This window comes from Condylura cristata, unplaced genomic scaffold (genome assembly GCF_000260355.1).
Source record: "Condylura cristata isolate star-nosed mole 26May11 unplaced genomic scaffold, ConCri1.0 scaffold00030, whole genome shotgun sequence".
NCBI lineage: Eukaryota > Metazoa > Chordata > Mammalia > Eulipotyphla > Talpidae > Condylura > Condylura cristata.
Window position 1 is genome coordinate 26,282,868 of NW_004567131.1, and position 12,803 is coordinate 26,295,670.

Sequence of the window (12,803 nt, forward strand, 5' to 3'; positions counted from 1 at the left end):
GCCACCAGGGAGGGCCAATACTTTTCTTTTTAAACTTTATGAATTGTCTTGAAATCAGATACCTATGAATTTTATTTCTTAATCAAGAATATGTGCTGTATATTTTATATATAACATATTTACAGTATGACGTTTAATCATGAATGACAGCAAACTGTAACTTTATTAAAATATATTAAGAGTCTTCCCTGGTAGCCTAGGGGTTAAGTCTTACCTCTATCACTGCTACAGCCTGAGTTTGATCCCTAGACAGTGAGCTGACCCTCAGAGTGCAACAGACCTCTCCTGTCTGCTTCTGCTGCTCCCCTCAGCAGTATATTTCAGTCAGGCTGCCTGTTCTGCTCCTCACTCTGTCCCTGGTGAGTCCTCTCACCACTGCCCAGCATCTCTGGCCTGTACCCCAGTTCTTTTATGCAAAAAAATAAAATATGTAATTGCTGTTTTCCCCTCCAAAAGAAATCATGTAACAGAGTAACTGTTACATGAGTACAAGTTTTAATCTCATACTTTGTAATTATAGATGTTTTAAATATTTCTGTATAGTTGGTGATAAGCAGTCCTGTTGCAGCATTATGTTCCTTTTATTTGTGAAAAGCACTTTTATGTTATAGTTTTCCCTCATTTTATATATTACTGGTTTTGCCATCAGTCACTGCCACAATCTCTACTAAGCGACTTTGAATTTTCTGCATCATGGTCTTAAATAGTGAACCAGATGGTAATTATTACAAAAATGGTATTAATGCATAGTGTTTCAAAGCTGGTTTCTGAAATTTTCTTGGGTTTTCAATTGTCTAGGTATCTCTGTTGCCCGAAAATGACAGATGGAATGAAACTAGAGCTCAGCTACTTGCACAAATGGATGTTAGTATGGGAGGCAGAGTGGCAGAGGAGCTGATTTTTGGAAGTGATCACATCACAACAGGTTGATTATAAAGAATGACTCCAGTTCATATTGTATTTGCTGGTTTAAAGGTTTTTTTAAATTGAGTTCAGTATTTATTTTTAAATTTTAGGTGCTTCTAGTGATTTTGATAACGCCACTAAAATAGCAAAGCGGATGGTTACTAAATTTGGAATGAGTGAAAAGGTAATGACTAATTTCAGCTCCTTCACATATCAAATGATGTGCCAGGTGTCTAAGAAAGAAAGGGTTCTAGTTAGAAATTGATCATATCTTCTTTATCCTCTTTTATCACTAATGGACTTGGCACAGCTTATTCTAAACTAAGCGTTGTATTCTGAGTAATGTAAAATTTTCTTTCTGTTTTGTCTGCTTGGGGCAGAAATAGTATTACACAAGTTAATCAAATGATAAGACAAATACTCTTAGCCTCCTCTGTTCGTAGAATGTACCAGGCCTGCTTACTGAGCTTGCTTTCTGCCCCTTTCCAGATACTTGTGTGTCTCCATTAGGCAATTCTAATACTCTCAATTGTGGATTTCTGACTTGTAATAATTGCCAAGTTTTCCTGAGAAGATAAACAGCACATTCTTAGGATTTTACATTTTCCTTTTTACTCATACTTTTAATTGATTATATTTTCAGAAGAATGATAAGATTTCTTGGTCCTAAAGAACAACTTTATGTTGTACTTCTTCCTTGCCCCTATTTTATATATTTTCTTGGGTATAAAATAGTACTTCCTCTATTAACATTTACTAGCACTTTGGGTTTTCTATTCAATTTCACTCTTCCCATTTGTTTTATTTGTATTTATATATATTTTACATCATTGTCCATTTTTTAACAATATTTGCTTTCTTTGCTCAGATATAGTTCCCATAGAATTTCCACCAACAGGTCACCTGTGCACGAACACCACAGCCCTTTGTATTCTTCTCTTCCAATCCCTCTCCCTCCCTCTCTCTTGCATAATGTCTCCCATGTATAGTGGTCTGTTTTGTTTTGTTGTGTTGTGTTTTTTATTGTTTTTTTCCCCCCATTTGTTTTAGCTTGGAGTTATGACGTACAGTGATACAGGGAAACTGAGTCCCGAAACTCAATCTGCTATTGAACAAGAAATCAGAATCCTCCTAAGGGTAATGATTACAGTTTTCTGTACATACCTCGTCAGTCAGAATATGCCTAAATAGTTCGGTGCTACCAGATGATAATTGAAGGTCCTCTGTTCTTTAGAGACGTCACTATATAGAGTCAGATAATAGGCAGACCCTGTTAATCATAAACATGTTGTTAGGAAACCTGGTGATAGGCTAACAACAATTTATATCTGATTATCAATATTCATTTCTTCATTGCAAAACCATGAGAAGTATTAAAATGAATGTTGATTATTCAAGATCTGTTGTTCCTTACATGTTTTAACTCAATTTAATAGTATTTGCTTTGCCTCGTAGTATGCATGTTCTGAAAATAACATGAATAAGCAAAACAAATGTCTTTTTGACTGCAGTGTCCAGTACAGATTAGAATTGACAGAGCATGACAAGGTAGATTCAGGGAGCTCAACTAGTAGGTACTGTGATACTCTAATCATGGTATAATAGGTGCTTGGATTAGGAGAAATGTGGGTTCAAGAGACATTGATGAAATGAAATCAACATGCCTATGATGTTTAGGGCGAAGGAGCAGTTGTTTTAAAGCTTTTTTTTTTTTTTAGATTTCTATCTCAAGTAACTAACTGTAGAGTTAGAATATATTGGAAAGGCAGTGAATACTCTTTTTTAAAAGAGAAAAAAGTTTTTTATGCATAAGTAAATAGCTTTTTGTCTTAAGTGTAGTGTTTAGCTACTCAGTAGATTTTGAGGTTAAAAATGGAAATCAAAGAATGAGTTATCTTTGAGAATAAGCTTTGAAATACTGTTATCTTTTATAAATAGAAATCAAATTTAACAATTTTTGAGGGCATATGTGTGTTCTTATGTGTGTTTTTTGATCTCCTAAGCTTTTTGCCTGTTACATACCTGCTTTTCTATTTCAGGACTCATATGAACGCGCAAAACATATCTTGAAGACCCATGCAAAGGAGCATAAGAATCTAGCAGAAGCTTTATTGACCTATGAGACTTTGGATGCCAAAGAAATTCAGATTGTTCTTGAGGGCAAGAAACTGGAAGTGAGATGATAACTCTCTTCTAATGGATAGATTGCTGGTTTTATTGCAAGAATATTAGCATTGCAGTAGTGTCCTTTTGCAGCACCTTTTTCTTATTTTTGACTTGGTATCAAGGGTGTGGAATACTGTCAGTCTTTCATCACATTTATCTAATTTTGTTTACTCTCTGATGACACTGCAAATTAGCAATCCATAGCAAATGTGTTAACGAAAATAAAGAACCATCAGGACTGAAAACAGCTTGTTTGAGAAATATCAATCAGTTATTAAGTTGAAAGTAAAGATTTTTGGTTGGTTGCCTTGTTGGATGTGACTAATAGTTGTGCCTTTAGTTCCTAGCAAGTATTTTCACTATCAAAGTGAAATTATTGAAGGATTATCTTTATTTCTTGATAATACCCTTTATCTTTGATAAAGAAATTATGCCCTTTAACTGATGATAAACCATATTTTGACTTAACATCAGTGGAAACTTCATTAAGATACATTTAATTATGATACATGTTGACCATATATAGAACATTTTTTGAAGGTCTAAGAGTAGAGAATTGTAAACATACAAATACAATCAGAATTTAAGTGATTATGACCTTTTAAAAATGCAACTTGCATTTTCAGGGTCTTTTTAAAACATAACACTGTCACTCTGAGTAATAAAATTTATTTCAGAGCAGCAGTATTCTATTAAATAAAAACTCCTTTATAGCTGTGCTTGGCATTGAAAGCAAAAGTAATACAAAAGTCAGCCCCTTCAGAGTGAACTTTTGAATTACCCTGTGTTAGTTATGGAAAGTTGAGTTTTACGTTTAATTTAGTATTGTGAATAGTATTGTGAATAAGAACATGTTGTTACAGGAATTACAAATGAATTTATTTAACTCAATAGAAAACTTATTTTAGAGCACATTACATTGGTTTTACAGCAAAATTATATTCTAGAAGTGATTTTATTAAATTTACCTACAGTTTTCTAATAACTTTTAAGCTGTATATGGTCTTCACTGAAGAAACTAATAGAGGGCGCTCGACAGACAGTATTCACTTTTTTTTTTTTAATTTAAAAATAAGATTTTTAAATTTTTATTTAATTTCAAACATGGAAAGACATTAACAGAATCGAAGGAATTCCCATATATCCTTGATGCAGAGTCATCGGTTACTTTAATTTGTCTTATATTTTTATGACCCCAGTTTCTCCTTACCCTCTTTCTCTGTGTGTGTATACACATATACATATATATTTATAACGCTGATTAAAGTCTTTCCTGTCTTAACCAATCCGACTTAAAAATTTTTTACATGTATGAGTTATTTCTTTATTATGTGTTACAAGTCATGTATTCTGAATATAAGTCCTTTACCAGATGGATCTTAATCTTTATAACCTGGTCTTACAATCTCTGAAATTTAAATGAGATGTATAGTTCATATGTAATATGATACTGTTTTTGCATTTGCCATCCTGCTATCTGTTTTCTGTTTTTCTCACATCTTAAGAGATTCCTCTGTTCCTTTTTTGAGTTACATTTTAGTGGTTGCTGTAGGAATGCCAATATGCACCTTAACTTACTACATTCTATAGCAGAATAATATAAAACTGTATTCTGGTAAAATGTAGGAACTTTGCTCCACTATATCTCTTTTTCTTTTTTGTGTATGTGCCTTTGTTATCAGATATTACAACAGCCCAAAAAACAGTGACAGTTAACTTCTTTATATAATGGAATGTCCTCAGTTTTTGTCGGTGCAGGGGTAGGGGGGGCCTTTACTTTGCCCTTGCTTTTTAAGAATAGTTCTGCGCATATAGTGTACACGGTTAACAATTTTTTCTTTATAATCACTTGAATATGTCACCGCACTGACTTCTAACTTGATTATTTCTGGTGAGAAGTGAATGATTAAAAATTTTCATCGCCTTTTATGATGATTTTTTTTCCCTTGCTGCTTTCAAGATTTGTTTTCTTGTAGCTTGTCTCTGATGTGTTAGTTGTGGAGCCCTTATTAGTCCTTTTTGAGAGTTTGTGAGCTTCTTGGAGCTATAGATTGAAGAATTCCCCAAATTTGAAGTTTGGGGAAATTGTTTCTTCAAAGATAATTTATCCACCAGTTTCTCTCTTCTGCAATTATTCCCCTTACACATTTGTTGATACACTTTATGTTAATAGGTTCTCTGAGGCTTTGTTCATTCTGGTTTTCTCCTTCTGGTCTTCAGATTGAAAAATATCTGTTGGTTCTTTGAATTAACTGATTCTTCTGCCATCTCAAAAAATCTGAATTTTTCACTTCAGTTATTTTGTTTTCAGCTCTACATTTCCAATGTGTTCTTTTATGCACTTTGTATCTCCTTATTAAAATTCTGTATTCACTGTCATTTTCATTAATTTTTTAAATATAACTTCCAAAATTAAAAAAAAGACACTTAGTAAGTCTTTGGATATGTTCATAATAAATCTTTGCTGATTAACACATGGAGAACATTCAGTTTCTATTTGCTTTTTCTCTTTATAAGGATCATACTTATCTGTCTCTTTGCTTTTTAATCTTGTTGAATTTCAGATTATTCAATGATTATAGAATCTGGTTTTTGCCCCACAGATTCATCTTATTTAGTAATTGCCTCTAGTCAGTCCAGCAAATTTGTGTCTGCCTACCTTTGTGTTTAGCACAGATTGGACAGAGTTTGTATTCAAGTCCCATTTGTCAAGCCTCTTTTGCTGATGTCTGTGTGTGGACTAGAAGGTACAGTCAATGTTTAGGTCATTTTCAAGTGTGCCCTGGTGTATGCTTTCTAGTGGGCTTTTTTGCTTCTTTGTGCATATGTGCAGGCTTAGGCAAGTATGGGCGTCTGGCTGACTTCTGGTCTGTGTGCTCTGGTACATCTGGAATACATGGAGTGCTGTCAGCCGCATGGGTTCTTATTGTCCCAATACTTCAGCTAAATACCTAGCCACTCCGTCTGTTGTGTTTCCCCAAACCAGACTGCAACCTTAGGTACAAGACTTGTATGTTTAACACCAGGATGCACCACTTTAGCTTCCAGGTAACAAGTTGGGGCCTTGTGACAGTGGCAGCTCACCTTGTTCTCAGCTGCTTCCTCCTGGTGGAGTTACTGCACTGGTCCACCTGCCTACGAGCACCCCGGAGGCATGTTATTCTTACCTGAGTGGCAGTGATTCTTGTAAGCATACCTCTCTGAGTTTGTTGTAAGTTTTCAGTTGTTTTCTAGAATGCTGAAATTTGTTGTTTTTAATTATGTTATCCAGCTTTACACTTGCATTTTTCAAGTGGAGGCGGCTTGTCACCTTCCTACCTCATTATACAGAAAATGAATCTCTGCTGACTTATCTTGGATCACATTCAACTAAAGCAATTTAGTAAGATTGGATTTAGAGAAAATTTATAAATTTTTCAAAGCTATCCTGTTCAAAGCTTTGGTAGTTTTTGGTGCCAGAACTGCACGTACAACCTATATATTATTTTTGGTAATTGATCCAGATTTTATTTTTAGGTATATTGTATTTGTTCATATTCATTTTAAAGTGAATTATTTACTTTTGACTAAGTTTTGTCAATTCAGCTAGTTTTAGTGTATTTCTTAATGTAAGTATGTAATATTTTAATATGTTGGAAGAAAGAACTTTAATCTTTGGATTGGACAAAAAACACCTATTGGTGAACATAAAAGTTTAATGATAAAATACATTGCTGTATTGGTGGAGAATTAGAGAATGTGCCGGTGTAAAGGGATAGTTTTGTAGTTGGTAGGCACTGGATCATTTGATTGTAACAGTAGTGGTCACACGTGTGGCTCTTTTACAGGAAAGATGATAAAGAGATATACTAATTGTGGGTGAGAGAAGACATAAGTGATAATCCTGGCAAAGATGGTGAGGAAGTGACAAGACTTTTAGGGGATAGTGGTTAGAAACCAGATTTTATGTCATTGTAAAGCTGACCAATAAGTGGTGTTTAGTACAAGTTTTTTTTCTTGCTGCACGTGACCTGTAGGGATTAACTGAGCTGTAATTTTCTGATATAGCCACCAGGTGGCCTTTGAATCCCTTATGTGCACCTCAGGCAAAGCTGCAAGCCAGCAGGACTGCTCTGGGTCCCAAAGGTGGGGCATCAGTAATCTTACCTCAGGTGTTCTCTCCTTTGCCAGCACTAACTTTATACTGTGCCACCTGATCCTCCTTACTCTGTCATCATTCCTTTCAACAGCCCCTGGTAGCCACCATTCTACACTGCCTCTGTGATTTGGACACTCATAAGTACGTTGTATGAGTGAAATCCTCTAGTCTTGTCTTTTGACAGATTTATTTCATTTAGCACAATGCTCTCAAGGTTTATCCATCTTGTAGTACATTGCAGAATTTCCTTCTTTAAATCTGAATAATATGCCATTGAAGGTCTTAATCACATTTTTGTAATCCATTCATCCACTCATGAACTTGTATTGTTTCCTGTTGTAAACATTGTGAATGATGTACTGAGCATAAAAAGCATGAGCTTTTTACGGACCCTGCTTCCAGTTCTTTTGGGTATATTCTCAGAAGTGGAATTGCTGGGCCAGATGATGGACCTATCATACTATCTTCCACAGTAGCTGTGCCACTTTACCTTCCTACCACAGTGCACAAGCATTCTAATTTCTTCACATTTTCACCCACACTTGTTTCCTGTTTTTCTTTCTGAAATAGCTATCCTAGTATGTGTGAGGTGGTCTGGTGTATAAGTTTTTACATCCACATGTGAATTTATATGTAAGATAAATGTTTAGAAAAGGACTTCTTGGGCTAAATAATACTCGGATTAGAGATTAATAGTAAAAACTAAACAAAATATTTTAACATACCCTAACCCCAAGATTTTTAACATTCTGAGGAAGGTAAGCACTTTTTGATATAGTGAAAGCCATCTGTTTTTTTCTTTTCTGAGAGATTTTTTTACTTGTCTTTCACCCTTGTTGTATTTTCCTGGAGAATTAAAAATATTTTTTAAAACATGTATAATTAAAATACACACACACACACATCTATATCATGTATATCATGAGTATATATTTCTATCCAAATCTGACTTTTGTCCCTATCCACCCCCATGCCTTCTGAATCTTGATCATTTAATTGCAATAATAATGATAATTCTTTTATTTCCCTTTTCTCAAAGAAAACCCTGTTCCCTAAACACCAATGAGTCTACTCATTATCATGCAACATACAAAAAATAGTTTTAGAGCTGCATCACCAATGTAACTGCTGGCGTAAACCTAAGTTCAGTATTTCTTCCTAGTTCTTCTTGTCCTTAAAATATGACTCGCTCATAGTATATTTGAATATACTTATAACTTATTTGAATAAATTCCTTCACCCTGGTATGAAATCAAGTTTTTAAGTCAGTCATTTAAATACAGCATCTTTATTTTGTATCATACTTAGATAGCTCTTCCCATGGGAATTATATAGAACCTTCCTCATGTTTCTTTTAGTTCTTTATTTTATATCCAACTGATATAAAGAATATAATGTTTAATAGATTTAAAAGCAATTACTAAATTCTACAGAAAAAGCTCAAACAAGGCAGGGTCTGTCTTCGCAGAATCAGCGCAGTGACACTGTTCCTGGTGCAAGGATCCAGGATAAGGAAACACATTCCCGCTGGGATAGTAGTGGGTGGGGGGAGGGGTCTGTTCCAGGAATAGACCTGAGGGCAGGGCCAGACCTGGGGAGCATGACTCAGAGCTCTGCGGTGCTCCTGAGCTGTCCACCAGCTGGGTTTCCCGTCTGAACACAGGCTGCTTCTGGCACCTGGAGATATCAAGTGTTGGGGCAGCTTTTAGTACCATCAGAAGGGAAATTAATGACTTGAAACTGACTTCTGATGCTTCAAATATTACTCTTTCTCCTCAGGGACCTCTTCCTACATGCCAATGGTATTTTGTCATGAGTCAAAAGTATAAACAATTTGATCTATATGTTTATTGTCAGAAAAATTTTGGATCAGAAATTCCATCTTTTAAATTATTTTTGCAGATATTTTTTTAAATGTGATCATTGTGATAATCATGTAGCAGGCAGGTCAGTTATTGCTAAGGGGAGTGTGTGTGTGTGTGCTCATGTGCACACCAGCATGCATACACATTTTGGTAGCATTTTTATTGAAATATATGTACAGAAAACTAGTCACAAGTGTATCCCCATGTAGCCACCACCCAGTCCTTGGAGGTCGGTACCAGTCCTTAGACACTTCATGCCCCACCCCAGTTACTGCTCCTTACTCTGGAAGATAATTACTCTCCCAACTTCACTGTGGCTAGGTAGCATTGCCTGTTTGGAAGTTCCAGTAAGTGGAATCATGCAGCCTGTAGTGTTCTGTGCCTGGAGGTTTTCATTCAGCGTTATATTGTGACACATGATCATCACACAGTTTCCTCCCAGTTCCTGAGCATTTAGGTTCTTTCCAGGTTGTTATTACAAATAACACTGCTCTGAGTATTCTTTATTCATTTTTATTTAAATATTTATTTCTGCATACAAAACCGTGGTATAGGCCAGAGGTTCAGGGGGTAAGAGGATCCACCAGAAACAGTGGGCAACAGGCAGACTGAAATTCACTGCTGAGGAGAGCAGCAGGTGAGACAGGAGAGGTCTGCTGCGCTTTGTGGGTCACCTCCCTGGCCAGGGATCACAGCTTGATAGTGCTGCATTTTAACCCTTTGTGCCACCAGGGGAGGCCCTGCTCTGAGTATTCTTGTACCTGTCTATCCTGAATATATACTGGGCATCTATCTAGGAGTGCAGTTTCCTTAGTCACTGGGAGGCTGTGTCCAGATTTAGAAGAAATTGCTACATTTCCAAAGTGTGCCAAGAGCTGTAACTTTCTTCTAACCTTGCTGCGCCACCATGGAGGGCCCAGAAACTTTCTTTCTTTCTTTCTTTTTTTTTTTTGTAATGCCCTAGGTCAAAGCCATTTTGGCATTGTGGTTTTGAACTTGGGGTCTTGCCCACTTTTTCATGTACTTTTAGTTTATGGTTCCTAGAGGCGGCTCTGTATAATATAGCATTTAAGCTGTTAAAAGTTCAGGCCTGAGTTTGGTATTGAATCTCTTCATTACCCTACATCCTAGACTGAAAAGGTTTGTTTTCTTCCTTTTCGTGGGTTTCATAAAGGCCTAAGTAGCAACCAACCTGTTACATAAACAGATTAATAATGCCAGTTGTCAGTTGAAAGGATACGCATGACAGGAAGTCATTATATCAAGCAAAGGTGAGATCCCCATTGTGGCCTTTCTGTGCACCTTGTGACCTTTCTGTGCGCCTGTGCGTAGGGTTTGGAAGAAGTCTTGCATGACTACTCTAAGACAATGGCTCACATCACAGGCAGACCTGGGGACACCGACGTAGCTATTATTGTGATTGGTCATGGTCTGAGGTGGTCTGGGAGTAGCTCAGAAAATACATCAAGTACCTATACATGAAGTCCTTCCTGTACATGTGGCCAGCATGTCCTCTTCTGGTTGACTACACTTTGCCTCCCCTGGATCCTGTTCCTCCTGCTCATTGTCATGTAATCAATCATGCTTGTTTGTTACTGCTAGTAAATAGCACAGGGGCTGCTCACTGAGTCTCGCCTGGTACACCTGCTCCATGACTCCCCCTCAGCCTTGCCCCTCAGTATGCCCCGAGGATGTCCTGGCACACACACCCCCAGTGTGGGGATGTTATAAAGGTTATTTAACATATCCATGCATCATCATCTCACCTTTGCCCGGTTAGATCAGCCTCCAGACTTCAGGTTATCAAGAGCCTTGGAAAAGGGTGTGCTGGTGGGAAGATGGTGTTTGGGTCTACAGTTCCTTATTTTGTGGATACCAATTTTTTTTTATAGTTTTAGTTTTTTTTGTTTTTTTTTTTTGGTAGATCTGGTGGTCACTGAAATGGACCCCAGGGCACTGTCTCACTGGTCTGACCAAACATTTTTACTACATAGCACTCTACATTCTGCACATAAAATAAATTTCTTTTTTGTAAACATTACGTTTCATTTAGTATCTAGTAGAAAGACTCTCCATTAACTGAGCTCTTAATCAGAAGGCAGTTGACTAAGTAAGCATAGAACATATACAGGAAAAGCATTATGACTTCCTATAAAGCAGAATGAAAAGTGCCTTTTCCTCGGAGGGAATTTCTTCAGTGACAGAGCTATTTGCCCAGTTATCTCAGATGCAGGATGTTAGAGATAGATGCTATCAGCTCTTTTTGCCTTCCCCAGACCATTTTTTCTTCCTAACTCACCTTCTCCCTATAGATGACTTAAGTATCACTGAGTGAAACTAATCAAGGGCTCTTTCTGTTGGCAAGTGATTTAGGTCAGACTTATCAAATGTAAGGGGTAGGTTACTGTCTCAGTCAATAGTTTCTGTCAAGTGAGGAGTTTGGAAAGGATTTCCACTTCTGAATTTTTTTCCAAGTTGACTAACTTGTTGACCCATTTCCCAGCAGCCTAGGCAGTTTGCTCTTTGCAGAAGTAAATCAGACAGAGAATACCCCAGAGTCCAAACTCCTACAACACAATGTTCTGCTTCATAGATTACCAATCATCCACAGGAGTAGGTATCTTTATTCCGAAGACTGGGACAAGATACTACTTTTTCTTTTTAAGATTTATTTTTAGTATTTGTAGAAGAACTGGGGTACAGAGTGTGAGAGGATTCACCAGAGACAGAGTGGGGAGCAGAACAGGCAGATTGAAATACACTGCTGAGGGGAGCAGCGGGAAAGACAGGAGAGTCGTCTGCTACGCCATGTGGGTCCTATAAGAAAACTAGAAAATCACACAGTGGGATCCCCTCTCATTCCCTCTGCAAACCCTCACAAACACTGGAGCATAAATCTGCAATGTACACTGATAAATGCCTCCTTGGGGGCACAAGAGGTTAAATGTCAGCACTGTGAAGCTGTCTGCAGCCAATGGAACACAAGTTCTAGCCCATTCTAGCCCCGGCCTGGCAGCTGACCCACATGACATGGCAGACCTCTCCTGTCTCACCCACTGCTCCCCTCAGCAGTGTATTTCAGTAGATCTGCCTGTTCTGCTCCCCTCTCTCTGTGTCTCTGGTGAGTAATCTCTCTTAACCACACACCCACACCTCTGGCCTATTCCCCAATTCTTACATAAAAAATATAAATCTTTAAAAAAAGGAAAAAAAAACTTCAGACATTTAAAGGGTTAATATGTAGTAGGGGGCTTAGATTGATCCAATGAGTAAAACTCTGAGGAGGAAGTTTGGTTGAATTAATTAACAGAAATTTCCTGCTTTACGATGACATCACTAGGAAGTGATGATGTCTGACTTCATTTCTATTGTTGTCAATACCGTAAATATAATGGCTTAAAACAACAAAATCACGTGTCTGTCAGCTGCCAGTGTCTCTTTTGGAGTGCATTAGTTGCTCGCAGATTATCTTGGTGCATGGTGCTGCTGCTGTTGCTTGAAATACCTGGTTGCCAGTCATTTATTATTACCACACCTACACCTAAAGATGTCTGCCTGCCCTCTGGGCAGTCCCCCTGTTGTGAAAAGCACCTCTGCTCTGAGGTATAAGTAGTGAGCAGTGGTGATCTCACTCCCCCATCTTCTTGTTAACTATTTGGGTCCTGGTACTGAGCTAATCACATTCTACTCATCCTCTTTTTCTTGTGCCATTTCAAATGTTTAGGAGT

General features: G+C 37.3%; 1 protein-coding gene across 1 annotated transcript in view; it reads left to right on the forward strand.

Moving 5' to 3' along the window:
- YME1L1 (YME1-like 1 ATPase) overlaps window positions 1-3,319 on the forward strand; it is a 32,111-nt gene extending 28,792 nt beyond the window's left edge. Inside the window, exons 16-19 of the mRNA XM_004691328.2 lie at window positions 799-925; window positions 1,017-1,090; window positions 1,957-2,043; window positions 2,946-3,319. Of these exons, the coding sequence (XP_004691385.1) occupies window positions 799-925; window positions 1,017-1,090; window positions 1,957-2,043; window positions 2,946-3,089 (432 nt within the window). The 3' untranslated portion in view covers window positions 3,090-3,319. The remainder of the gene's footprint in view (window positions 1-798; window positions 926-1,016; window positions 1,091-1,956; window positions 2,044-2,945) is intronic.
- Window positions 3,320-12,803: the final 9,484 nt, after the last annotated feature.